The sequence below is a fragment of the Acartia tonsa genome, chromosome 1, assembly GCF_053477335.1.
Source record: "Acartia tonsa isolate MP-2025a chromosome 1, ASM5347733v1, whole genome shotgun sequence".
In the NCBI taxonomy this organism is placed as follows: Eukaryota; Metazoa; Arthropoda; class Copepoda; order Calanoida; family Acartiidae; genus Acartia; species Acartia tonsa.
The window spans coordinates 31,923,105-31,949,248 of record NC_137260.1 but is presented as its reverse complement, the minus strand read 5'-3'; the positions used below and the strand labels follow the sequence as shown (position 1 = coordinate 31,949,248).

Sequence of the window (26,144 nt, the reverse complement as noted above, 5' to 3'; positions counted from 1 at the left end):
ACCGACCCTAATTAAAAATGCCTATGACGTAAATGAATATTCTTTGAAATGAAAACATAAATAGTAAATTGGCTAGCGAGTTTTTGTATTAATACAGATAGACATTCATACATCCTACTTGGGTTTAAGATTAAATAGATATGCATTTATTTATCATTGTTAATAAATAATATTATATATTTCTATAAATAAACTTTAATTAATGATTATTCTTCAATTAATTTAATTATAATTTTTAAATATTTTTCCATAATTTTATATATTCATATTTTCTAATAAACTATAATTAAGATATAAATATATATTCAGTATCGAAGTTACTCTACAGCTAGGGAATATTTGTACGTTTGTCTGTACGTCCACATCACTTGTCTTTTTTAAAAATGAACATATTCTTCCATATGGAGAAAAAAATGAATAAAATATAACTTAACACATCTTATCATCAAAAATTTTATTACATTCTTGTGCTAATTATGGATATAATTATTCTTGTATTGATTATAAGTTAATCAAAATATAATTATTTAATATGAAATATTAGATCATAAATTATCACGAAAATATTATTTCATAATATTATATGTTTAACAAGGATGGTTACATCAAATAGTAGCAAAGCTTTTTGAAACTATGAACAAGGGCATGGCATGCATCGAAAGTGCATGTGATAGAGAGTGGGAGGGCTGCTTCACTACCCGGTTCCCGGAACAGTCGCGTCCTTCAGTCACACTACTATGGCCAAGGCGCTGCGCTCTCACCTCCTCTCCCGGTCCAAGCTCGTTTCAGTGCAACACTAATATCTGTCTGATTAGAAAAATACCATCCAATGAAATGACTAATTACATTCAAGCCAAATCACTAGATAATAGATTACTAAACAGTAGATATATAATTTACCTAAAAACCCTATTCCGAAAATAATGTGCTATCGGTGGTTTCAGGATTGTATATCAACAATCATACGTTTATTGGAAATCAAACTATTAAGTTATTGGTAATCTATAAAACTTTCAATGACTATTTATCAATACTAGCCCATAAGGGCTTAAACCCTATTACTTCCCCCCTATACCTAATACATAAACAAAGTTTTTTAATTTCTCAGATTTTTATTTTTAAGGAAACGGAATAATTTTATTTAACAAAATCTATTTTATTTTAGGTATGTATTTGCCAAAAATCTCAGAGAGAAGTTTACTCAAGCTAGATTCTAGTCAAAGATTATAACCCGACTTAACCCTCAAGACTTTCGACTGGTGATATAGAGTGTAGTATCACCACTACTGATTGTATAGCCCGAATGGGCCACCTTTTATAGGCCTTACTTCCCAGCTAACTGGGCAGAGCCTAGAGAATATCACCAAAATGCTTCTCTTTTAACTTCTCTTTGGCAGAGCCTAGAGAGTATCACCAAAATGCTTCTCTTTTAACTTCTCTTTGAGACATTTGAAAAATCATTGAGAGTTTATACAAAGTGATAAGATAACAAATTAAAGATTGCAAAGTGATCACATTGTATTTTTGCACATGTTAAACATGAAGATATATGGAATCAGTGATTTCAACGAGTCCTATGCTTTGAGAGATTTAAGCCAATAACTGTTCTCGTGGTCTTAAAGAACTATTAAATTTATATAATATCACAAGCAAAACTCTCTGAAACCAGAAAATCCACACCATTGTTATTGTTATACTAGAAAATATTTGACTATTGATTTAACTATTTTCGTGGTTTTGTATGAATTACCATAAAAAGGATTGAGTTTTGATTCAACGAGTAAATGCATAAGGGAGAGATCTTTAAAGGGAAGTGTTAATTTGCACATATGTGGGTAAAATTATGACATGGGGGAAGGCTTATTTTTTCATGTGTTAACTCGTGGAAAACTCTTATGGTGCCTTTCAGCTTATTGAATTCGTACTTTACCAGATGTTTTTATAAATCTTTATTTTGAGAGAATTATTTTTGTTCTAAATATAATTTCATCATAAATAAGAAGGCAAGTTAATAAGCATATTCTATTGGTGGAAAAGTTATAGGCACATAATTATTAATCATTTTAAACATAACTAGATTTATCTGGATTATCTATTTATTTGATGTTTCTTTGAAAAATAATATAGAAGTTAAATTAGGATCTACTTTTCTCCCTTGCAAGGCTACTCTACAATTTTCTGTATGTTGTAAGATGACTAAGAGGGTGAAATGTTGATCCAGGGCGAAGATAGATAGATAGACAGAGAGATAGGTAAAGAGAAGGAGAGAAAGGACTGATTGTGAAACAATTATTTGAATTTAAGTTGTTTAGTTTATCTTAATGCTCTAATTAAACAATAACTTGATTTTGTTAAATTTCTCTTTGTTATTCACTCTATCTTTATTTTATCATTACGTTAGTACTTTCTTTAAAACTAGCGGCTTCGCCCCTAGCCTCTAGGGGCTTTTTTGTCTAAAGGCTCAAGGGAGAAATTAAAAAATTTGTTTACATTTTTTTTTGATGTTTTCTGTAATTTATAACATTTTATAACTTTTATAACTCTTTATAACTTTTTTATATTTATTTTATATTGTTTTATACTTTTTAAAACCTTCAATTTTTTTCTCTTTTTTAATGTTTTTAAAAATTTCTTTGCCATTAGCCTTTTTGGGGCTTCGCCCCTACAGGAGAAGGAAGTTTTCACAATCTTTTAAATTTGATAAAACAAAGTTTAAAAGAAGAAAAGAAATTTAAAAAAGAAAAAAAAATCCAAAATATAAAAATATAAAAAAAATATAAAAAGTTTAAAAAATTTAAAAATGTATAAAAACATAAAAAAGATTTAAAATTAGAAAAAAATAAAAAAAAATTTTGGAGGGGAAAAATTTTACCGAGATCTTAAGCTTCAGATGGACGGACAGACATCATTCTACTTTGTATTATAGATATAAAATAACCCGTCAAAAAATTTGTTCTAAAAAACGCCACACTTACCCTGTACACATCTATCTGGAATATTTCCATTGGGCTCCACCCTGTCCAGGAACTCGGCACTGTACCCGGAGTATCTCAGCTTGTCCAGCTTTGTGGGAGGGGAGGGTCTCGACCCACCACCCCCGCTAGAGTCGGGGGACCCATCCTTGCTCAAACCTAAAAATAATTTGTAATTTGAGAAACAATGCTTTATATGTCGGTCCGTTCATCCTTACTGGATACCTCTCACCTCTCATGTTAAAATCTTTCTATAGATTTGAAACTCTGCATGATGATTTCTGAAACATTAAGGCAAAATTTAGAAAGAAATATAGCAATTTTAGTCGTGCTGATTTTTTCAGATTCTTAAAAACAAGTTTTTAATTACTAATGATGATTCCTTTCATAGAACGATTAGGTACAATGATATTAGGACAGAATCCATGTAATCAATAACTTAATAAAGAATCACGTGTATCAAATTAAAATTTCATCAACAAACGAGAAAAAAATCAAGAAAACTACCATTACATAGGCCAACAATAGAATACTTTTTTCGCATAGGAATGTTATTTTTGCGAAGTATTTGTTATAGTTTTGAAACCCCTTGTTCAAACACTATGTAGGATATCCTTTTCATTTATTTACTTTCTCGTCTCCTATACAAACAAATCACCTCTTTCCATCCATCCAGTTTTTCAAACATTATCCAATTTAGTTGGATTTTGACAATTTAAAACACCTCTTAAAAATAAGTTTTTTTGGTTTACAAAAATCAATCAATTTTAATCACCCTATATTTCATAATAGAAGACAGTAACCAAGGCAAGGCTTAAAGTGTGAAAATTGCTTATGTTAATAATCTTTAAGATAAGAATTTAGATAAAAACGTTGTAAAAATGTAGCTAACCATGACCCACCCATAGGCCACCAGAAAATGGACATTTTATAACTGTAAATATCAGCTGGACGTCTAAACCTGTTCCTTACATGCCAATTTAGCAGTTCAGTATTTTGATAAACAATCAAAACTATTTTAGATTTGAGGCTTATATTAGGCTTGCATTCAAATTCTTCTCTATGCTATTTTCTATTTCATTTCATTTTACGGGGGGTTATGAAAAAGGATTTACAGAAATGTATGGGAAAATGTAATTTCGTGAAGCTCTTTAGAAAAGAATTATGTGTAAAATAATATTTGCTTAAGACTTGCGAGTCTATACTATTTATATAAAAATACATTATACACATATGTAAATATATATGTCTATTAATAGCCTATTTTTATTCTTATTTCTTTTCATGTCTTTTTAGTTTTTTTTTAAAACATTGCAAAGTAAAAATAATACTTTCTGCAAAAAACACATTTACTTATGGTTTAATGATATTGATTTTACAAATAAAACTCATGGTATATGAATATGTACTGAATATGCACTAAAAAGAAACTTTTTGGATAAAAAATGTATTTTAAGTTAGTTTAGGTAGGAATTTACTGAACCCCGCAGAGATAGTACATTTAGAAATAGGGCCCAGCAGGATTACACTCCTTTAAGAGATGTTTTTTTTAATGTAAATACCAATGGGGGTGAACGAAAATACCAATTGAACTTATGTCAATACCCTAAAAACGAATAACATCCAAGGAAATGGGGAATTTGTATCTGCATTAAGGTGATAAGGTTAAAACGAATTAACTACATGGCATTTCAGCTATAGTATAATCAAAAGAGGTAAAGAACTCCATGACAAAACAGTGTTCTTATCTATTATCTAAGGCCTTGAAGAGACCTAACTTGATAAATTTGTTAACCTTATATATACTGGAAAAGAAAGTGCTAACTCAGTAAAAATAAACAAATTTTATCAGAATCCTTTAAACTTCAAGTGATATTCCTTATTTTCTTTTATATCTTTTATATTTTATAATCTATGATTGAATGTGTATAATTATATCTACCAATCAAGAAAAAAACTCTCTTTATCAATTTGCGCACCCTTTTTCTTTCATTTTCCCTTTCATTTTTCCCATTTCTTAGTCCTTTTTCTTTTGTTTTACACTTTTCATACCCACTTATTTTTCTATCCCATTTTCTTTTTACTTTTTCTTATTTTTTCCCCCCTTATGTTTAGCTTATTTTAGAAACCTCCCCTGCTATCGGACATAATCTGACTCGATTCTGTATGATAGAGGATATAGACCGGGGAGGGATGGTAAAGAATGTGCTCCAATTACAGTAAAAGATATATCCTAAATTTCTCATATCAGCTTCTTTACAATAGTTTGTAACTAACTATTTCTTATACAAAAACAATGTTCATGTGAAACAACTGTGGTTTCTTCAAAAAATAGCAAAGAAGTTGTTAAATTATGTTATTGTTTGAAAAAGGGTTACTGATTTAAATGAAAGAAGCAATAAAATTGAAATTGGCTAGCTGCTGTTTCTAAAATCTCCCTGTATCTACATATCTTTTTACATTTCATAGATTTCATAGATTTTTTGTATAAACACAAAGAAATAAATGCTATAAGAAAACAATGCTGCTCGTAGATTTTCTTATCACACACACATGCCCTGGATTAGGGATTAACATTCTTTTAAAAAGAGTTTTAATACATGAAGAGTGTTATATAAAGCTTAGGGTGTAATACGAGTGCTCTTAGAGTCAAATCTATAAGTGTGTACAATTAGATAACTAATTTTTTAAACTGTCAAATTTCTTTAAATATTTTCAGTATACCCTGTAACTATACCTTTGGAAGCTGACGTATATTTGAAAGAACAGGGGTTTGAATTATTTGATTAACAATTGTTTGTTTGTTTAAAGTGGGCCGCGAGTGAAGGAACAATATCTGGAACCCATAACCTCAACGTCACATTTTTTTTATTTTTTTTTGAGAATACTATCCCCTATCCCTGCTGTACGAAGGACAAAAACTATAAAATTAACTTACTGAGCTTTCCAAAACTTTGGCTCAAGCGTTTTTTGATTTTCTTCATCTTAGAGAAAGCACTCGTAGAACTTTTCTTCTCTCTGTACATTACACCTAAAACAAATAATTTATAATCATAGATTATAATTACTCTAAAAAAGTATCTGCCTCATTCTTCAATGACCCCTTATTTTGCAGAACACTGGTTCAGATTTTTTTACAAAGCAAAAATTAAGAACTTCTGAGGAAGCGCCGCAGTTATGAAAGATAACACTAAAAATTATAGGGTTCCTTATAATTTAAAGTATATCCATCGTTTTTAAAGGGTAAATTGATAAATCTTAGATCCAATATAGTTGCATTATGGGGGAAGTGATTGATTAAACATTAAGCTAATTAATTCTTGCCTCCTATATTCTTTAACTTTATTCCTAATCAGATCAATCATTTAAAAAGCTAGTCATTTGACTGCATGCTGTTTATGTTATTTCAATTATCCGACGAGTGCATTTAAATAGTATAGAAAACAATTAAGCAACCTGTGAGTTCTATTTAATATATTTACCAAAAGCCATCCTACTAATGGATTTAATCGTCCTTGTTTTTTTACTTGTTAGTGAATAATTAATACAATTAGTTCTGGATACAAATCATTGGTTTCTACAAATTAACACATTTCCAGGGACATTTTGTATGACTCGCCAATCGCCAAATTTAACCGCCAACATAACCCAAATTTACAGCTGTTCAACCTCTTTAAAATATTGTAAGATAGTTGTACTTTTTGAATGGTTTGACAGCTATTTTTGCGACTGCGGCTGACTAAACCTGTATTATTTCTTTTTTTCTACTTGGGTCTTAATTTACTTGTATATAATTAAATTATTTTGCTTAATAAGAAAAAAGCTAATATACAAAGTATACATAACTTGATTAAGGCATATCTAAGGCAAATCTTTGCTATCTTTAAGACAAACGGCTGCTGCTCACAACTGTTAGCGGCTGCGGCTCAAAAACCAACATCATTTCGGGTTCAGATAATTTTTCCTATTACCTTTCATTTCAAAGTGCTAATAAAGTTAAATGGATATAAAAATATAATTACTCATGTCACAGCAAGAATAAATCTTTATTTAGAATTGTATCAATCACCAAAAAAAATCTGTTGTGTGAAGTTTATAAACCGTAGTTAATGTGAGTTCTCTGTAATATTAAATAATAAAGTCAAATCTTCAATAATTATGTTTAAGTTTATAAAGCTTAAGTAGGCAACTTTCTGTATTTTTCAACCTTTGTTTTGGTTTGATTGATAATGAAAAATTAAATTCACCTTAAATATACCCAACATGCATACATGTAACCAGATCTGCATGTAAGTAACAAGTGATATATCTCATATTGGTAAAAGTATATATGTCCAAGTTCCCCTCTTTTCATACTTTTACCTGAGAAATTTTAGATAGTTCACAAAAGTGTTTTCATATTTCAGCATTTGGTATCTCAACAGCCGACAATTTATTTGTTGTCTGACTGCATTTTACTCTAAGTGAAGATAGGCAGGCAAAAACTGTTGGCTACAGTTAGATTTTGTTATTAATGTTTCGAAGATTTAAATTGCACAACTTTTTTAGGCTATTTTGCTTTACTATTTTTATAAATATTTTCTTTGGTTGTTTTCAATGAACAAATGTTCTGGTGTGAGCAGGAATTGGCCTACTCCCCTGGCGCAATAAATTCTCAGCTTTTTAAACAAAATGCCAATAATGCTCTTATATTTGGCGGGTGTGTGTGTATGTGAGTGTTTGTGTGTGTGTGTGATACTCGTACCACCAAAGTGAAGAGGTATGTCAGAGTGGTGGGGTTAAGATTATTTTCTTAGGGTTCAGGAAATAAATAAAATATAAAATAGTCTGTAAATAAAAAAGAAATAAAAATTTTCCCTATGTTAGGAAGCATAGATTTAGATTTTTGTTATCTTCTAAACACCTTTACAGTAATAAATACTAGTATAAGATATTTTAAGATAAGTTAGTGTACCCTTAAAGTTATAATAATTGATAATTTACTTCTTACGTAGTTTAAGATTATTGGTTGCAAAGTTTAGACACTAAAGGTTTGTATAATAGGATATATAAGTTGGAAGGAATTTTAATGTTAGGGGGGGATTTGAAAACTGCATCAAATTTTAAGGATTTTTTTTATAAAATTCGTTTTTTGTATGATTCTTTATCTAAAAGCGGAAATACAATTTAAGTTAATTAATTTTGACATCTTGGATTGGTGGATTGAAAACTATCTGCGCTCTGATTGGAGAAGCTTAAGTGTTGTACACCATTCACCCAATTAGAGCGCAAGTAGTTTCTAATCCACCTATTCTATTGGTCAAAATTAATTAACTTAAATTGTATTTCCGCTTTTAGATGAAGAATTATACAAAAAACGAATTTTATAAAAAATCCTTAAAATTTGATGCAGATTTCAAATCTCCCCCTAACATTAAAATTCCTTCAAACTTATATATCCTATTGTACAACCAAATCAAGATAAAGCACAAGTACCCAAAGTTTTTAGGCCAACCAATGCGTACTTTGAGTACAGTTAAATATTAACTCCCTTCCTGAAATAAAACCTCTGGTTGGTAGTAGGGAAGGTACAAATGTTTTAAATAGAAAAGCTTAATATTAAATAATTCTGTAAAAGTTTAAGGAAGTTAGTCTATATTTTATGTTTTATATAAATTTTAAATTAAATCATATAACATTTATCTACAGGACAAAAAAAAGTACAAAAAAAATTTACAAAATTTTACTCCAATCAATATAAAGCTATATCCTTTGTTTTTTTCAAAATAATATTTTTTTTTGTTTGGAGAATTTTTTATTAGCGAGAAAAGTAAAGGTAGATTTGTGTCACAATGTAATCCTTTTATTATTTGGAATTCTCTTACACCAACAAAAAGTGATCATTTCTTTTTTCTTTTCTGTTGGATAGTAGATTCTCTATAATTCAAAAAGTTTATAATCATATGGTATTAACTCTATTGCTATTAAATGTTCATCCATATATTTGTTTGTCAAACTAAGTCAAGCTAAATTACTATCAATCAGGCTACACTAAATAAATTTTAAAGAGATGGAAGAAAAGACTATATTACAACAATTTGTTAATTCTTTAATGTATTTGTTGATTAAATTTAAAATTTCTAGACAACATCTTTGGACAAATATGACCCTTGTTGGATAAATATATTTGTAGACATAATATGTATTGGGGTTTTTAAAAGATATATTGTTCAGGTTTCCATTCACTTCTGCATATTATCCTATTTTTATATCGACAAATTCGCATAAAAACATTTAACAAATACTATATATATAACAGGGGGTGTTGGTTGATTAGAGCCTAGCATAGGGGAAGGGTAAGTTGTGCAGTAATAATATTCACAACATACATATATTTTAATGATGTCACCCCTCTGCGGAAGTGTATGCACATCAGCATATAAACAATAATTGTTTTATACCTATATCAGTTGGCAGCTTAGAGTAAACTTACTTTCTTAAGAACACAATAATTTTATTGCATGATAAGTATAATGTCAATTGTGGATTTTAAATACAAAAAGCCATTTAGCATTTTAATAAGATGCCTAAAAGTAAACAATATCAAAAGATGTTAATAAGTCAAAATTAAAATATGTTGCTATGGGGTTTAGCTATTTTTTTTAATAAAATAAATGAAGGGTGGAATAGTTTAAGCTGTAATGTGTTTGAATAACTTAACTGCTTATATTCTTTTTCTTTGTATGTGTGTGTGGCGTGTGTGTATGTGTGTGTTTGTATGTATGTTTATAAACTGATTTATTACCCAGATTTATTATATAAATGTTAGGATTATGTACTTTACATAAAAATATAAATAATTGATTCAGATATATTAATGTATATCTTTTTCATGTTCAGAAATTTAAAAATAAACATAAAGTAGTAGGATTTTTTTGTTAGTTAAGATCCCTGTAACCACATAACCATTGGATGGTTTTAGGCTATTTTTAAAAGTTTTTGGAAAAAAATTTCTATTGTTTAAAAAAACTGTTAGTACAAGGTATTATACTAAAAATAAATAAAAATAATAAAAAAAGGTATTATCAATAAATCTTCATTTATGCTGTTCAATTTTTAACTATGATTCAAATTTGTTAAATCCATCAATAAACAACTAATAGTTCTTTAACTCTATTTATAACAATAGGACCGATATACAGGGGCGTCTAATGGGGGGATTAAAGGAGTGATTATCCCCCCCCCCCAAAAAAAAAGCTTGGACGTCCTTGCCTGTAAGATATAAAGATTAACCTCCCTCCCCCCCCCCCAAATAAAAAAGGCTTGAACTCTATTTTCTATCAACATAAATCAAAGTTCCTTTCTCATTTGAGTTGCGGGTAATTGCCTTGTTTTAATTATTAGATAAAACACGACAGGCACATGCAGACATGGTAAAAGTCTTTAAATTATATGAATTGTTTTTTAATTCTACAAAAACAGGATATGGCTAATTGGAGATAATTAAATTATTTGCAAAAAAAAAAGGATGACAATATCCACAAGTAGGGAAGCATAGATCGGATATATATCAAGGAAACAAACGAAAGCACAAAGTAATTAATGCTTATTAATAAAATTTAATAATAAAATAAAGCTATGGTCCTATAAACTATAAACACATAAAAAGCTCTTAGAACGAATGGAAATTGAATTATCAAATAAAAAATCAATAATGAAAATTCCTATTACAATTTTTTAAATTTTATTGTTTGTTTAAAACAAAAATGAAGAAATATATGAATTATGTTGTGCTATGTTTTTATGTTTATAATATACACAAATATCACTGTTTATAGTGTTTATGTAGACGTTCTACACACTAAAGTAAAAATAAAATATATGTACAATAGGCTGTCCCAAAATTTTGTGATTATTTAAACAACCTATAATGTATATCAAATATCATTTTATACTAAGTTCTTTGCTATACACCAATAAATGGACTGGCCTGATTTAACTCTAGAATAGCATATATTTATTCATACAGAAAATAATTAGAATATTTCGGACCAGGCTATTCTTTACATATGGAAATATATTTAAATTAAACCTCCTTATTACATATAAAATTTTTATACATGCTATTTTCTATACTCCTTAGCTTGAAATGGTACAGGCTAACACCAAACAATAAAATAATCATTTTCGACCTTATTTTGGCACTTGCTACACGTACACATTTCATATTTTTGATACAGCCTAATCTCAACACAAAAGCATATTAATAATCAATATAAAATACACGTTTCAGTTTGAATTTTGGTACAGGCTAGTCTGAACACACAAGGATATAAATCATCAATATAAAATATACATTTCAGCTTGTCCAGATTCTCAAGTGAAAAAATAAATGTAAAGTATACAAATTTCTTTCTAAGAGCGAAGCTATTCAACAATTTAAGCTCGTCCGTCATTCCATTAACCAGCTAAATTGTTACAATCGTTTGCAAAGGCGAACAAAATTAAAATAAAAACTTCGTTTTCATTTTATTAATTTTTTTTAACATTCTAAACCTGTTTTAAAAGAACATCATTAAATTTCATTTTTATTGCAAAATTTGAAGATTTAAATCTCTGACAATTTTTAAGGGAAGGAAAAAATATTAAATCCTTACTTGAAGGAAATAGATTTTTTCAAGGAAAATATAAAATTTTCTGAATCCCAAATTAAGGATGAATAATTCTCCTCTGCAGAGGAAAAAAAATTCTTTTGAAATGTTGAAATGTCTTTTCAGAATCACTTATTACATTAAATTCATTGTAACTTGAAAGAATTTGTAATAAAAGAGTATTAAAATTCTCATAATATTTAAATAAATAAATTTATTTTCTTTCTTAATAATATTCTAATTTAACGATTCAAACAATTTTACTAAAGAAAGTGTATCAACTTTTTTTTTATGGCTAGCCGGTTCTTTTAGTAAGTAGTAGATGTAAAATTTTTCATAGAATTCAGATATGCAATCGGTTTTTTTGTAGACCTCTTATTTTTAAAGTAATTTAAGTTTTTTAAAAAAATAATTAAGTCGGTTTTAAGGTACTAAAACGCAACAAAATAAAAGAAGAAAATGGCCAGTAAGAACAAAAATAGTAAGATTGTGAAATGATAAAATTGAGTTCAAAGTTTTAATCTCGTGGGTTTAAAAAATCGATTTTTTCAATAATTACCTGACAGAATTGAAAAAGTAAGGTGTCAAATTAAAGATCTTACTATTTTTGTTCATAATGGCCATTTTCTTTCTTTTTTTTGTTGCATTTTAGTACCTTAAAATCGACTTAATTTTTTTTTTTAAACTTAAATTACTTAAAAAATAAGAGGTCTAAAAAAAACCGATTGCATATCTGAATTCTATGAAAAATTTTACATCTACTACTTACTAAAAGGACCGGCTAGCTATAAAAAAAAAAGTTGATACAACTTCTTTTTAAAATAATCTCCACTACATATCCGGCCCAATTCAACAATTACATTGAAACAAAACAGTACAAATTTGACTACATATGGATATCTGACCTGAGGTGGATTCTTAAAAAACTTTTGTTTCACTAAAAATTCTATGCTTCACTAAAATTAGTGAGGCTCACTAAAAATTTAGAGTGGATAATTTTGCCTCACTATTTTTGTGAGGCAAAGTTTTTTAAGAATTCTCCTCAACTTAATACATAAATTTAATCAAATTATATTAAAATTGAAACAGACAGATAGACAGAAAATGTGTTGCAATAACGCAACGTGGCATTTTAGGTGAAGGTCATTTTTCTACCCTAACATTATCAAAAATATGATACGAAATTAGAAAGTTTAACAGTTTCCCATAAATTATGTTCGGTGCATAAATAATATACCCCATCGTTTTCCTGCCTTTTAATATTGCTTCAGTTTAGTCAAAATTATAGTTATCAAAAAAGATAACTGTATAGAAAAATTGGATCAAGTTAACGGGTATTTTAACAATACCTTTTCTCCTATTTCTAGCCCCTGCGGGGCAATCAATAATATGTACCTAACATAACCTATCATAGGCTAATGTAAAATTACGACGAAACCCTCTACTTCGTTTTCTTTCCATGATCCGAAAAATTTAAGAATATTTCATCAGTATTAAAAAATTTATTTTCAATCCCCTATTTAATCTTATTTTCAAAGAAGTGTTCAATATAAAAAAAAACTATGTAGAATTGTATGAAGTTTATTCATTTAAAAACATGCTAGGACAGTTCTTTAATATTGTAATTTTCAGATTAAATTATGTTTGTTTACTGTTGTGTGTTGTAAAGCCCAGAGGAACTAAGCTTAGTTTTGCATAAGGTAAATTGCACCAAGCCACTAGGTGCATTATTTCTTATTTATCCAAGATAAGGATAAGGGATGAGACATTGCTCGATAAACATTCTAAATGATGATAATCAAAATTACCCCATCTGTCGATTAAAACTAGTGGTTGAACATTTTGGACAATGATAATTTGTACCAACCAATTTGAATCAATATTTAATAAAGGATTCTTTTTTGTTAAGTAACTCGGTTATACGGATGAAAACACCTTTGTTATGAAGTTCTACTAAATTGTTTGTATCAAAAGTTCTCTTTTAACCATGTATTGTGATTAGTGGGGGGGGGGGGGAGGTTACTTACTTTACTTTTTGGATTATTAAAAATTTCCTTAAAGTATCTGTAACACGATGTCATGAAAATTTAGGGAAATAAGATAAGTTATCTGTTTTCTCATAATTTACGCAAAATATTCAAATTTTTGCCAGAAATTTTTAAATACTGCGTACAGGGAAAATTTGTTTAACACATGGATCTAATTTTGTAAATTTTTAGGAATATGCTGAAAGAAAGGATAAAATATTCGTTCACACAAAAACAATAATTATCATGTTTCTAATTTTGTCTTCTGTTCATATAATGACAAACCAAAAATTTGTTGGAGAAATGGTATTAAATGTCAATTAAGACTAAATTTCAATAATTTTGGTACTTAAAATTTTGTTTGCAATTACAGAAAAATTAAATTTTTCCTCAAGAAAAAAGGGAACATGGAAAAAAAACGAAGTAGCGGGTTCGTCGTATTTTCACAGTAGCTTTTGATAGATTATTTTAGGTTATGTTTGGTAAATATTAATGATTCCCCCGCAGGGTTAGAGAACCCCCCCCCCCTCTCATGCAGGGGCTAAAAATAAGAGAACAGCTACTGTGAAAATACGACGAAACCTACTTCGTTTTTCTCCCATGATCCGAAAAAAAGAAATAAAAAGTATGACTAATGTATTTCTGTAACTGTAAAATAAATTGATTTTAGTTCCAACACTTGTCAATGATGAAACAAATTGAATTTTTACAATTTATTATTGGATTCTATTTTTATGTTAAATTTTTAAAGTATTACTGGGTAAAGGATGGAAGGAATAGTGTTAAAAAAATTAACAATAACGAAAACAATTGTTTTTATTCTTTAAAAGTAGAATAAATATAAATTGTCAAAAATTATCAAACCTGAAAATGTATTAGCCAAACAAGCTCACTTTAAAAGATTGGCTATTGTACTTTTAGCAGGCTTTTATTTCTTTGTGGTATTTATTGAACTTTTATATTTCAAAGTGAATAAAAAGAAAAGTAAACTATACGATAATTAATACATATTTGATCAAGAATATACTTCTTTTCTCTGTGTAAAAAGAATCATATTTCAAAGTTTTCAATAAAAATTTATATCAAAAGATTTACAATTCTATTTCAATATAAATAGAAAATTATTAGAATGATTTTCAAACAAAAAATATTAGTTTTTGAAATTAAATGATATCACAAAAAAAAACTTTCCAATTAGACATATAAATATCATTTTAAAGAGTAGCTGCGCTACCAAAAACAATTTAACAATGATTAATCCGATATTGGTTGGATCTATTTGCCAGCTATCTAATAAATAGAATTTCATTTACATAGATGGTCAGAGTAGGGAGTATGCAGTCAAATCTTGATATACAAATTTGCAAAGTAGACCGATTCTGTCTGTCTGTCCGTCCAGCTGAAGATATCCCTAACCACACAACCAAATGAGCTCTGCTCTTCTGGGAATGTCCCCATTAGGCATAACCTAAATTATGCTAATTTGTAGAAGCTATAACACCATACTTCCCAGAACAGTTACACTAATTTATTCTATATGTAATCCTTATACAAAAGTAACAGGATGTTTGTATGTGTGTCTGTGTGTGTGTATCTGTGTGTCTGTACCGAAGGATCTCGCTAACCGCTGAACCGATTGGGTTCTCCTTAACAGGGTAGATTCTCATATGTCCCGGGAAGGTTTTTAACTATTTTGGGGGAGGGTACCACCACCCTCCCAAGAGAAATCACAATAAAATCAAAAATATTAAATATTTCCGCCGCATAGTGTCGCTAGCATAGTCGCCCTACGTAGTCGCGCTGCGTAAACGCATGAATTTAACAATTAATGATAACATAGACAAGTTATTTCTCAAATTAGATATGTAAAATAAAAAAAAAACATTTAAAGGCCGCTAGTAGCTATTTATTGTATTATGGGCAGATTTCTTCGGTTATTAAAATAAAAATTGAAAAAAAATAAAAACAGATTTGTCGAGGGACCGAAGACAAAACTGGTATTAATTTTATGCTTTTATTTATTCGTGGAAAATTGTCTATAATATGATTCTATACATGATTTTTCAGTAAAGCTGATGACCGGTACTAATCTAGCGGATATTTATCAGTTTCGAAGCCATACGTAAAAACTATTCCTAGCTAGGTCTTACATTTTCGATTTTTTTAACGAATTTTTATTGGCCGAATTATTACAAGCGATACTACATCAAAATCAAATATGCAGGATCAATAAACTTTTGAAATGAGAGCGTTTATGGAATTAGAAGAAGCATTTACTATTGTTACACACTTAAAAACTTTGATATTTTAAGTAACTCTGGTATATGACGCTTATTGGATTATTCTTTGCATAATAAACTTTTTGTTACAGTATAAGTTAGAATTATAAATGAATTCTGTAGTATAAATTGATTATTTAAATATTATTACAAAGTACGAGTCATGTTTTATTAAACAAATTTGATACATTTGGAAATGACATCTAAATACAAAAATAAGAAAATTGGAGAAAAACATTTTGAAAGAAGTATTTTCTTAATTTTCCCCTTTATTTAAACAAAAATGTCCCCCCCCCCCCCCCCCGATATTTGTTATTATACATAGTTTTAAAATGATAGGACAATTAATTACCTGGATAATGGCCAGGATTGCAGACCCCGCGCAGGTTGCAGTCAACACACTGACCGTCCATCCTGACATCCAGCTATCAGGGAAGGGTCAACCCAATCAGCTAGAAGTAGTGTTTTCTTGTTCTTCTGTTAATACCTGAAAAAAATTAGTTTTATAATATTATGTATAAAACAATACTGACAAAAATTTGGGTCTTGAGACGCTATAAATTTTTGTAATTATATGGCAAATTTTAATACAAATTAACCACTTACTTATTTTAGATACCTTTAACATTGTTTCATGTAAATGATTTGCAAAAAAATAATCTTCTTTTCAAAATTTGAAAGTATTTTCTGTTGAATAAAATGCCCTGTAGACATTTTTCATAACTATACTCTCAAGAATATTTCAATAAAAAGTGGATAGGTTAATGTAGTCGAAAAAAAAAATTCATTAGCAACCATAGAATGCATAGATTCGTGTTCCTTTTAGGGTTGTTAAATCTCTTTTGAAAAAAGGAGTATAGTTATGATGATGGCTGTTTTCTTATAACTTGTAGTACAAACTTCTTGAAAAATATTCTTTAAAATTTCAAGAGGAGACACTTTTATCCTGAAGACATTATGAAAGGGCATAGCTTCTCGTTTACAAACTATGTTTTTTTATTTTTAAAAGTAAGTAAACAAAGACTTTTGATTTGAGTACCTACGGCATGCATATGGTTTTTTTGGCCGTCTGCAGCCAATTCTTTAAAAAAAAACAGCAAAACTGGGCCTTTTTTACTGAAAAACTTTGAGAAACAGCATATAATTCCATGTAGAATTTTAATGATCTGAAATATTTGTCTAATGCAACTGTTAGAACCTTCAATTTTGTCTTGAAGGCTGATTTGAATTATGTATTTGGGTTAGGCATATATGCTCTGCTGAAGAGTATTGTCATCCGCAGATGGCCGCCATTTTGTTATCCAATTATTGACTATCGTTTGAAAAAATATAATTTCTATATAAAGGTAAAGCCATTTCTTATTACCTTTATTACTATATACCTTATTCAATTTTTCCCTTTCCCTTTTTTTATTAATTCTAAATATATTTTCTTATAAATTAATGGATATTTTGAAAGTACAAAGATGTCTTTTTTTAGCTTAAGGTCTTGCTAACCGCTTGACAAATATGATTTATATTCTTACAGGTCTAAGAAAGGGTACCTCCAACCCCAAGATAAATAGTCTCTTGAACAAAATACCGAACACAGTAATAGTGTCTGACTGATTATGACGTAACAAAAAAAATTAGCCAATGAGAGTCCACTATAAATTTTACCATTGGTCAATAACGGCCTCTCATTGGCTAATTTTTTTTGTTACGTCATAATAAGTCAGACACTATTACTGTGTTCAAAATACCACCCCCCCCCCCTCCCTCCCTCCCGCCTCACAAAAAAGTGCTCCTTGATTCCTCTAGGGGAAATATCTTTAAAAGTTGTCTGACGATCCCTTGTTAATATGGTATGCTATAGGTATATTCATAAATACATAATATCTGCATTTATATACAGGAAAGAGAAAAAGATCTGGAAAACAGAAACAGGGGTAATCATATCCATAAATAACACAGGAAAAATAAGCAGAACGCAAAAATTTATGTGTGGTATCCTTCAATAAATATATGGCAGATATTGTCAATAGATTAGTTTATAAACGCAATTTATGCCAAGATTTATTCATACCTTATGGGTGATTTCACACAAACTGCCAGTTGAGCTCTAATAACAACACTTCCCCTTTTAAAGATAAAAATAAAACAAGGGGAGGGGGGAGTATCAGTCTTTTACTGGGTACTTTGTGTGGAGTTAGAAGCAGAGAATGATAAAAGCTGAATTAATGTCACGGACGCACGGACAAAAATTGTGCTGCTTATTTACTATTAAAGGAGACAGAGTAAAGTGCCTCCAAAAATAACGTCATACGATAAAAATGACCAATAAGAGGCCATTATATATTTTATCATTGGTCAATTACTGTGTATACTGGACTCTCATTGGTCAATCTTATTGTATGATTTAACTTTTTTGGTAGCACTTTACGTTGTCTCTTACTATTATCTACAACTATTTGTTGCTAGCTATATTTATGCCACCTGCATTAACATATCTTACATCTTGGTGGCTGCTTTCAACACAAATTTGTTTTACAAAGTTTATGCATTTAAGTCAAAGATTTTACAATGCGTCTGTCCTTCTGGCTATAAAAAGATTAAAGTCGAAGCAGTTTACATGTTTAATAGGCTATCCGATAAAACTATTATTGTGATTTATTGTTAAAATTTGCTAAAATTTTATCTAACTAAAAATTTTTATTAGTTCAGTTTCCTGTATGTAATTCATTTTCATTTGATTAAATTGAATTAGACTTTGGTTTAAATAGGAGGTAAATGAGTTTATTTGTTTGAGAATGTGTAGTTGGAGTTTATACACTGGTAAATACACATAATATTGTTGAAAAATAAGTTGCAAGATTTGTACAGCAATATAAAGTTAAAAATAATTTAATATTTAGATATTGGAAAATCCTAAGAATTTTTTTATCGAAACCATATCTCCTAAACTTCTCCTAAAAAATAATGATTGATTGAACCGTTTTAGATATTTTACACACAAATATCATGTTTCCGTAGTACATAGGATATTTTGATGTAAATTGTACAATTACATGCTATTAAAGTATTACAGCTTTATATTGGAGACAATAATATAAATGGTGGAATTTAGTATTTACCTTTTGTTAGATGACTGAAATTTGGTTGGAGACAACCTACTATTAAGTTGAGTTCCTCTGTTAGTTGAGAGTTGAATTACAAAGTTGTTCTCCTATCAGCGTTTTCATTCATTTGTCTAAATAAATAAAAGATTGTTAGAATAAACTAATATCTACTAAAATCTATTGATCAACAGTTTTATAATAGTATAAGGAAGTTTCGGGTATAGTCCGTTTCGTGAAATCGCCTCTTAAGAGGCGTTTTGTCGTATTTTCACAGTAGCTTTTAAAACGCCCCTTAATAGACGATGTCACGAAAGGGACTATACTCAAAATATCTAATAGATGATTCTATTGATAGAGCCACTCTAGTCATAGAGAAGCTCCAACTAAAAATATAATATAAGCGATCGACCGTTTTGTTTTAGTCAAACTAACTATAATTAATGCTTTAAATCTATAAATTTTGTGTAAACTCAATTGCTTTAATGGATATAGAATACGTGTAAATTGTGAGAGATTCTCCCATACAACGATAATATGCTTCATCCAACTGGCTAATATAACGTTACCCCCCCCCCCCATCCCCTTCCTTCTTACTGGCGGAAAGAACTGACCAAAAAATGAGGTTCATTTAATATCCATTTCTGTTTTCTATTTGTTCATGCTTACTAGAGCATAATTTGCTACCTTACCCTACATCTATACATATTATCTGTTGTCTAGCTGTATCTATATAGTAAAGGCTAATATTCAATATGTTTGTGGGCTTAATGTTTTATGTGAACTTGTGTGCCCAACTTAGGAGGTTATCTGTAATTTGTCTTTCATTTTGTACTGAACAAAATAAAATTCAAATGATTTTTTAGTTGTATAACTTGTATATTTTAAAGTCAGTATTTGAGTTTAATAAATGCTTTTTTAGTACGTTTAAATAGCATAATGATAATACATTTTGACCTAATAACTAAGAATGACCTTCAATGTACATAAAGTAAGACCATTCCCCCATTATTTTTTATGAATCTAATGTGGGATACTCAGATTATTGGTTTTTCTCATTGCCTTTCTTCCTTCCTTATATCGAAGAACAGGGAATATTATTGACTCATTTTTACCCATGCAATATTTATTCTCTGCTCAGTGTTTTTTGTTTGCACCCTTTTTCTATTAACCTCTCTAAATACTAACATACAACTGACATCTTCAAGAAATCATATATCATGATATTAAAAAAAAAGTTTGAATGTAAAATTGCTTCTACCCTAGCTACGATATTAATAATTGTCTGTGTTCCTGATATTGAATCTATATTTTTTGTCTGTGTAAGATGGTACCCACAAAGGATAGTTTTCATAAGGTTGTAAAATAATAAAAGTAGCTAACCATGGACTACAATAAATCAAAGTTTTACTTTTAAAAGTAACCAAATACTATTTTTGCAGGGTTTGGGAGCCGCAGCCGCTTAAAACAACACTAGCATAAAAATACGATCTAAAGCTAAAAAAATAGTGCCTCATCTCGGCAGCTTGCCCTAGTTCTGTTCAAGTTTTTTTTCTTAATGTTTTTCAACCTAAGATATATTCTCTATAATAATTAACGATGTTTACAAAAAGATTTATATTTTATGTGTAGCAGTTTTTATCATTTATCTCCTAAGTTGGTAATTTATTCATTTTTTAGATCCTTTTTTGTAGGTTTTGAAACAATTACAATAATGAAAGTTTGGTGCTTTTATTTAAACCTATTTTTAACCCATGCATCGAAACCAATATCGCATCCCCCACATTGAATTTTAAAAATATATTTCTAGTCCGTTCTGGCAATCCCTATCTCTATGGAGTTGTATCCAAATTTAAACATTAAAAAATGCAAATTTTCAATTCTCAAATGAATTTAGTGATTGAAATATAAGGACAGACATTCGTAGGAACACAAGGAAACTGCTTTTTTTATTTATCCGAGGCAAATTTAATTAGGCTGTAAAAAATCAATTTCCTCTCCGGCCCAATTTTTTTTCTGAAAATTTAGAAATAGAAGAGTGGAAAAAGTAAGTTATAGATTTGAATTTGTAAGAGGGGTAGCATATACATACCATTTTGCCTCAATAAAAACTTTAAACTTTCCGTATAAGGTGTCTACATAATTTCTTCTCATATATTTTATAATCAAGTGTTTCTATAAAATAGAAAAAAAACATCTTAATTCAGCAAACTTATATACTTACAGAAGACCAAGATTCGTAAAAAGTAGAATCTTTGTTTAGTATATTATTATTCATAAATTTGTAGGCCAAGACAGTTTCCGCGAATATTTTAAGCCTTTATAAATTAAATTATAACTTAGTTAATATTCAAATTTATTAGCAGAAAAGAATAAACACATATCCATCTTGTGTTAATATGATAAGAACTCGGACATATGGAAAACTTTCGAGTGGAGAGATAGATTAGTTTCAAGGCTCGGCAGCTGTCCCATTTCAGCGCGGCTTGGCAATAGACATAGCGGAATTTGGATTGTTGACATACTGGCAGCTGCGACTTTGTGACTGTGTATTATTAAATTAATGGCGGCTTCGGCTAGATTTAAAAACTGCTTATGCGGCTATAGCAGCTGAACCTCAACTAATTTCCCATGAGTTTGAATGAGAATATCCAAGTTTTTAATAGCAAAACTACTCCAAAAGATAAATAAACAAAAAAAATATTCAACTAAATACTTTATAGGATTGTCGAATTAAATCTGTATCTCTTTACATTGCAATTCTTTTACTATAATCATATAAGTTTATTAAATTGAGTTATACATTTCAGGGATACTTCACAAATGTCTCATGATGGTTTTAGGCTATTTTTCCCACGTAAGAGCTACATAGCCATAGAGCCTTTATCATCTAGCACAACTATGAGCGCAGTTCTTGTTTTATTAAATATTGCATGGACAATAATAGTAAAGAAATGTGTAAAATATGATGAAAAGTAAGCTAGAATAAAATTTTAGTAAATAAAATGTTAGAAATAAATGTTGCTTATAGTCGCGCAGACATGGATTCATATCACCAGATTTCAATCTATTAGTTTCTATTGAAAGCGAAGCTATTCTATATTTTAGGTTAAACTGTCTGTACGCCTGTACGTACATCAGTAACGGATAGTTCTAGCGCTATTTTTAAATAACCGACTTAAGTTTATCTTTGGTGATTATAGTCCGTTTCATTGCTTATAGTATATAAATGTTTACATTTTGCAAGTGCTTTATATTTATATTTGTATATACCCTAATAGCTTCACGAATTAAGGATACATGATGACTTAAAAGGGTTTCTTACTTATTTAATTAAAATGATATGATCATTTTTCCAATTCTGAATGCAATACTATTCAATAATTAGTTTTTATCTGGCAGTACATATATCTTTTATTAATCCATCCCTGTACTCTGTCTAGGGAATATTTTTTAGTTTAGCACTTCATTTTTCTTAGATTGGCCAATGACCCATCCCTGCTCTCCTGTGGAGCTGGGGAATATCATTTGATAACTGGCAGTACATTTATCAAATGTCAGCGCTATAAGGAATAATGTTATCACAATTAAGCAAATATATAAACAACATTAAAAAGCCAATAGTTCATATAGAAAAGAGCCAGATCAGCTAACTTTTTTCTATTTGTTTTTTAAAATCTTATGGCAATGGCATACAAAAAAAAGGACAACAAAATGGGTATTTTAAAGCTTCTTTCCTCCTTTTTAGAAAATAAATCTTTAGGCCATTTTTTGTTTTAAGTAAACACTATGCAAAATGATATAAAGACGTGTGGCGTGCATACTTCTGAATCTGAGTCTAATTCTATTTAGTCATCAAGAATTGTCATCAAATAAAAAGAACATCATTATTATTCCTTCGCTAATAGTACATGCAATACTGATAATGATAATCAATGATAATAATATCCATATTACCGCAGCGTTTCTCTAATTATTAACAATCAATAAATTAAGTAGAAATATGAATATGAATATTATGATAACATGAAAAGCAAAGCGCTTCTACAATCAGTCCGTCCGTCGTATTTATGCATGTTAGAATCGTCTTTTCAATTTTAAACTCTATATGATAACTCATGTAACATAATAAAGTCTTAAAATGTTGGTAGGTACATATTAGCAGTCAACCTTTACAAAACCTTAAAAAACTGTAATGTAAAAATGTGTTAATTGCTAATACAAATTATTGCATTAATATTGAAAAAATGTTTGAAAAAAAAAACTTTTGTTTCCTTGATTAGAAATACGAGTTAGATTACAAAAACAATATGAATAAACTAATTAAATTATTCATTTAGTTATAGCGTACTTTTTAGGCATTACAATTAAGCACAGTAAAATTTTTTTAATTTTATGTTGGATTTTTAAAAAATCATTTATTTCTAAATTGACTTTTAAAAAAATCTTCCAAAAAGATACTTTTCTGTGTATTAATGTTAACCTTCGTCTCACGGTTTAGCATTATCAATGTTTTGGACAAAAAAGTAAAAATGAACTCAATCCATGATAAAGGAAAATAAAATTGATGTAGCTAGTAAAATAGTGGAATAGAGGATTGGATATGATTGCACTTAATTTTACAACATATTGGACACTGCGAATGTTCAAATATGCCAGGGGAAAAAGAGATATATCATTTTAATCAAATTTTATCTTGAATTTTGGTCTTTTTCCTCAATGTAACTCCTTTTCTGGATTTTCTTAAATTTTAAAAATAAATATTATCCCACTTTGACTTGTTAAATTATATTTTTTGAATCACTCAATATCATATGTATTTTTTAATGCTTTAATGCATAACTTTTTAAATACAATTTATCTTTCCCTTTTATTCCTGCAATAATTTGTTGGTGGACATAATTGTTCCCCAAAAACATGAAAATTGCATCAGGTACAGTAGTACTCCAGATTGGGGCCTCATATACAAGGTTATTAATTCTGTATACTATAGACAGACATAGCAAAGTATAGATATAATATTTCTAGTATCGCAGCTACATTAAAACTAGATTATATACGTTACTCTGTCTGAGTAGGTTTAAGGAAATTTATTATGATGCAATTCCTAATGCCATATTTTATGAATTAAGAAAATATTCATATGTAATCAAAAGTGTTGGAAGTCTTGAAGAGACAAGATACACAATTAAAAGCAAAGTTGATCAAGATATAGTTGTTTAATTTGAAGTAAGAAAGTTTATATCTTTAAAAATTTGCATATATATGAATATAGATTTCTTTGGATTTAGTGTTCAGTGATAATTATAAAGTAGGTGCTCTATTAAAAAGTTTAAAATAAGAATATTTGTGAGAATATGAATATAGAAGAGAAGGGATCAGGTTACTTAACAAGGTACAATATTGCATTACTACCCAGGAACAAAGGAAATTTTGTCTAGATTTTTAAAAAATCAACATAAGTATGTAGTCATGAAGTCGTTAGAAGATCAATATGATGATAATAGGCCTCTTTTATTACACAATCAAAATTGTATATCGACATAATTTCAACAGTTTAATAGAGTAGGTCAATGGGAGATAATTCAAAGGTTTCAAAAATAAAATCTTCTTCTCTAAATTAAAATCTCTAAAAGTCGTATTTTGAGTTTATTTCTTTTATTACAAAAGGACAGTTTTATATTTCATTATCCTATCCCTCTTTATTCTAAATATTGCCTTGAACATATTAAGATAATAGAAATAAATTAGATAATCACAAAAGATCTTCAACAAAAAAAGATAGATCAAACTAGAACGAAATCTGCCCGTCCGTCCAAACTAATCTTAAAATCGTGTTAACCACTGAACCCACTGAGCTCTGCTTTTCAGTCACGCCATGATTTTTTCAGGTCCACTCATCTCTTTTTTTTAATATATTGAAGTATGTAAATTATTCTAATAATTGTATATTACACAAGCAAAGGTATATAATCCTAATATATATTAATGTATAACGATCCTCTTTTCTTCTTTACAATATCAATATTCTTACAATCTATACATTAGATATAGTAAACATAGAGAAAACATAATTTGGTAATAAGTTTTCTTATGGATTATATCAATATTCTTACAATATACATATATATACATTAGATATAGTAAACATAGAGAAAACATAATCTGAGCTGGATCTTTAAATGTGTAGCCGTTGGCGTGGCTGTAGCCGTGGCCGTAGTCATGGCTGTTGTTGTAGCCACACTAACGGACTGTGGTCACTTTTAGCGTGGTTAACCACGCTACGACTACGACCACGCATTGCCAATATGATTTAAAGATCGCATTTTTTTTGTGGCCACGGCAACGCGTGGTTAATATGATTTAAAGATCGCTATTAGGTTGGTGGCTGTAACTCTGACCACGACTACGGCAACGGCTACGCTTTTAAAGATCCAGCTCTGGTAATAAGTTTTCTTAGGGATTATATCATGAACTGCGACATCACCCCTACAATCTAGGGGCACTGTATTAAAAGAGGGAGGGCTGTGATAGAGAAATAGCCTCACACCATCCCAAAACTTAACTTAGAAATAACCTTAATAACTGAACCTATGTGAAGCGATAATTCAACAGACAGACAAACCAAAACGTTACTTTATCATACAATATGATTGAATTATATTTTTAAAAGCGAAGCTTTTCTATAAATAGGGTCGGTCCGTCCGTCCGTACGTCCGTCCGTCCGTACGTCCGTCCGAGATAGATAGCTTTTATTCGTTAATTTAGGCATGTTAGAATTGTCCTATCGATTTCAAACTTTGCATGATGATTCCTGTAGTAGTTTGGCACGATTTAGTAAGCGTAGCAACTCTATAATCATTACCAGAATGTCCGTACGTCCATTTTAAAAATGTTGATTTTTCTACTTTTTTAACAACAAATTTTCAAGTGTTCAGTTCAGATACCATACAAGTGTTAATGTCCGTTTGTCCTACCGTTTCAGTGCTTCGCTTTTATGGATGTTGTCATCCTTGTTCTTTTAGAATTTAGGGTGGTAAAAAATCAATTGATTATTCCATAATTATTATACAGCATGACCCTCGAAAAAGTATTTTTAAGCATCTGCAGCCCTTATTTCTCAATGAATTATTAAAAAATG

At 29.3% G+C, this 26,144-nt stretch overlaps 1 protein-coding gene across 3 annotated transcripts in view; it reads right to left on the bottom strand.

Moving 5' to 3' along the window:
• Eip63E (cyclin dependent kinase Eip63E) overlaps positions 1–26,144 on the bottom strand; it is a 74,009-nt gene that overhangs the window by 38,066 nt on the left and 9,799 nt on the right. For all 3 annotated transcript variants that reach the window (XM_080174445.1, XM_080174438.1, XM_080174454.1), the window contains exons 2-5: positions 19,022–19,137; positions 16,261–16,395; positions 5,911–6,003; positions 2,976–3,131 (exon numbers count right to left, since the gene is read on the bottom strand). In XM_080174445.1, the coding sequence (XP_080030571.1) occupies positions 2,976–3,131; positions 5,911–6,003; positions 16,261–16,321 (310 nt within the window). In that variant the 5' untranslated portion in view covers positions 16,322–16,395; positions 19,022–19,137. The remainder of the gene's footprint in view (positions 1–2,975; positions 3,132–5,910; positions 6,004–16,260; positions 16,396–19,021; positions 19,138–26,144) is intronic.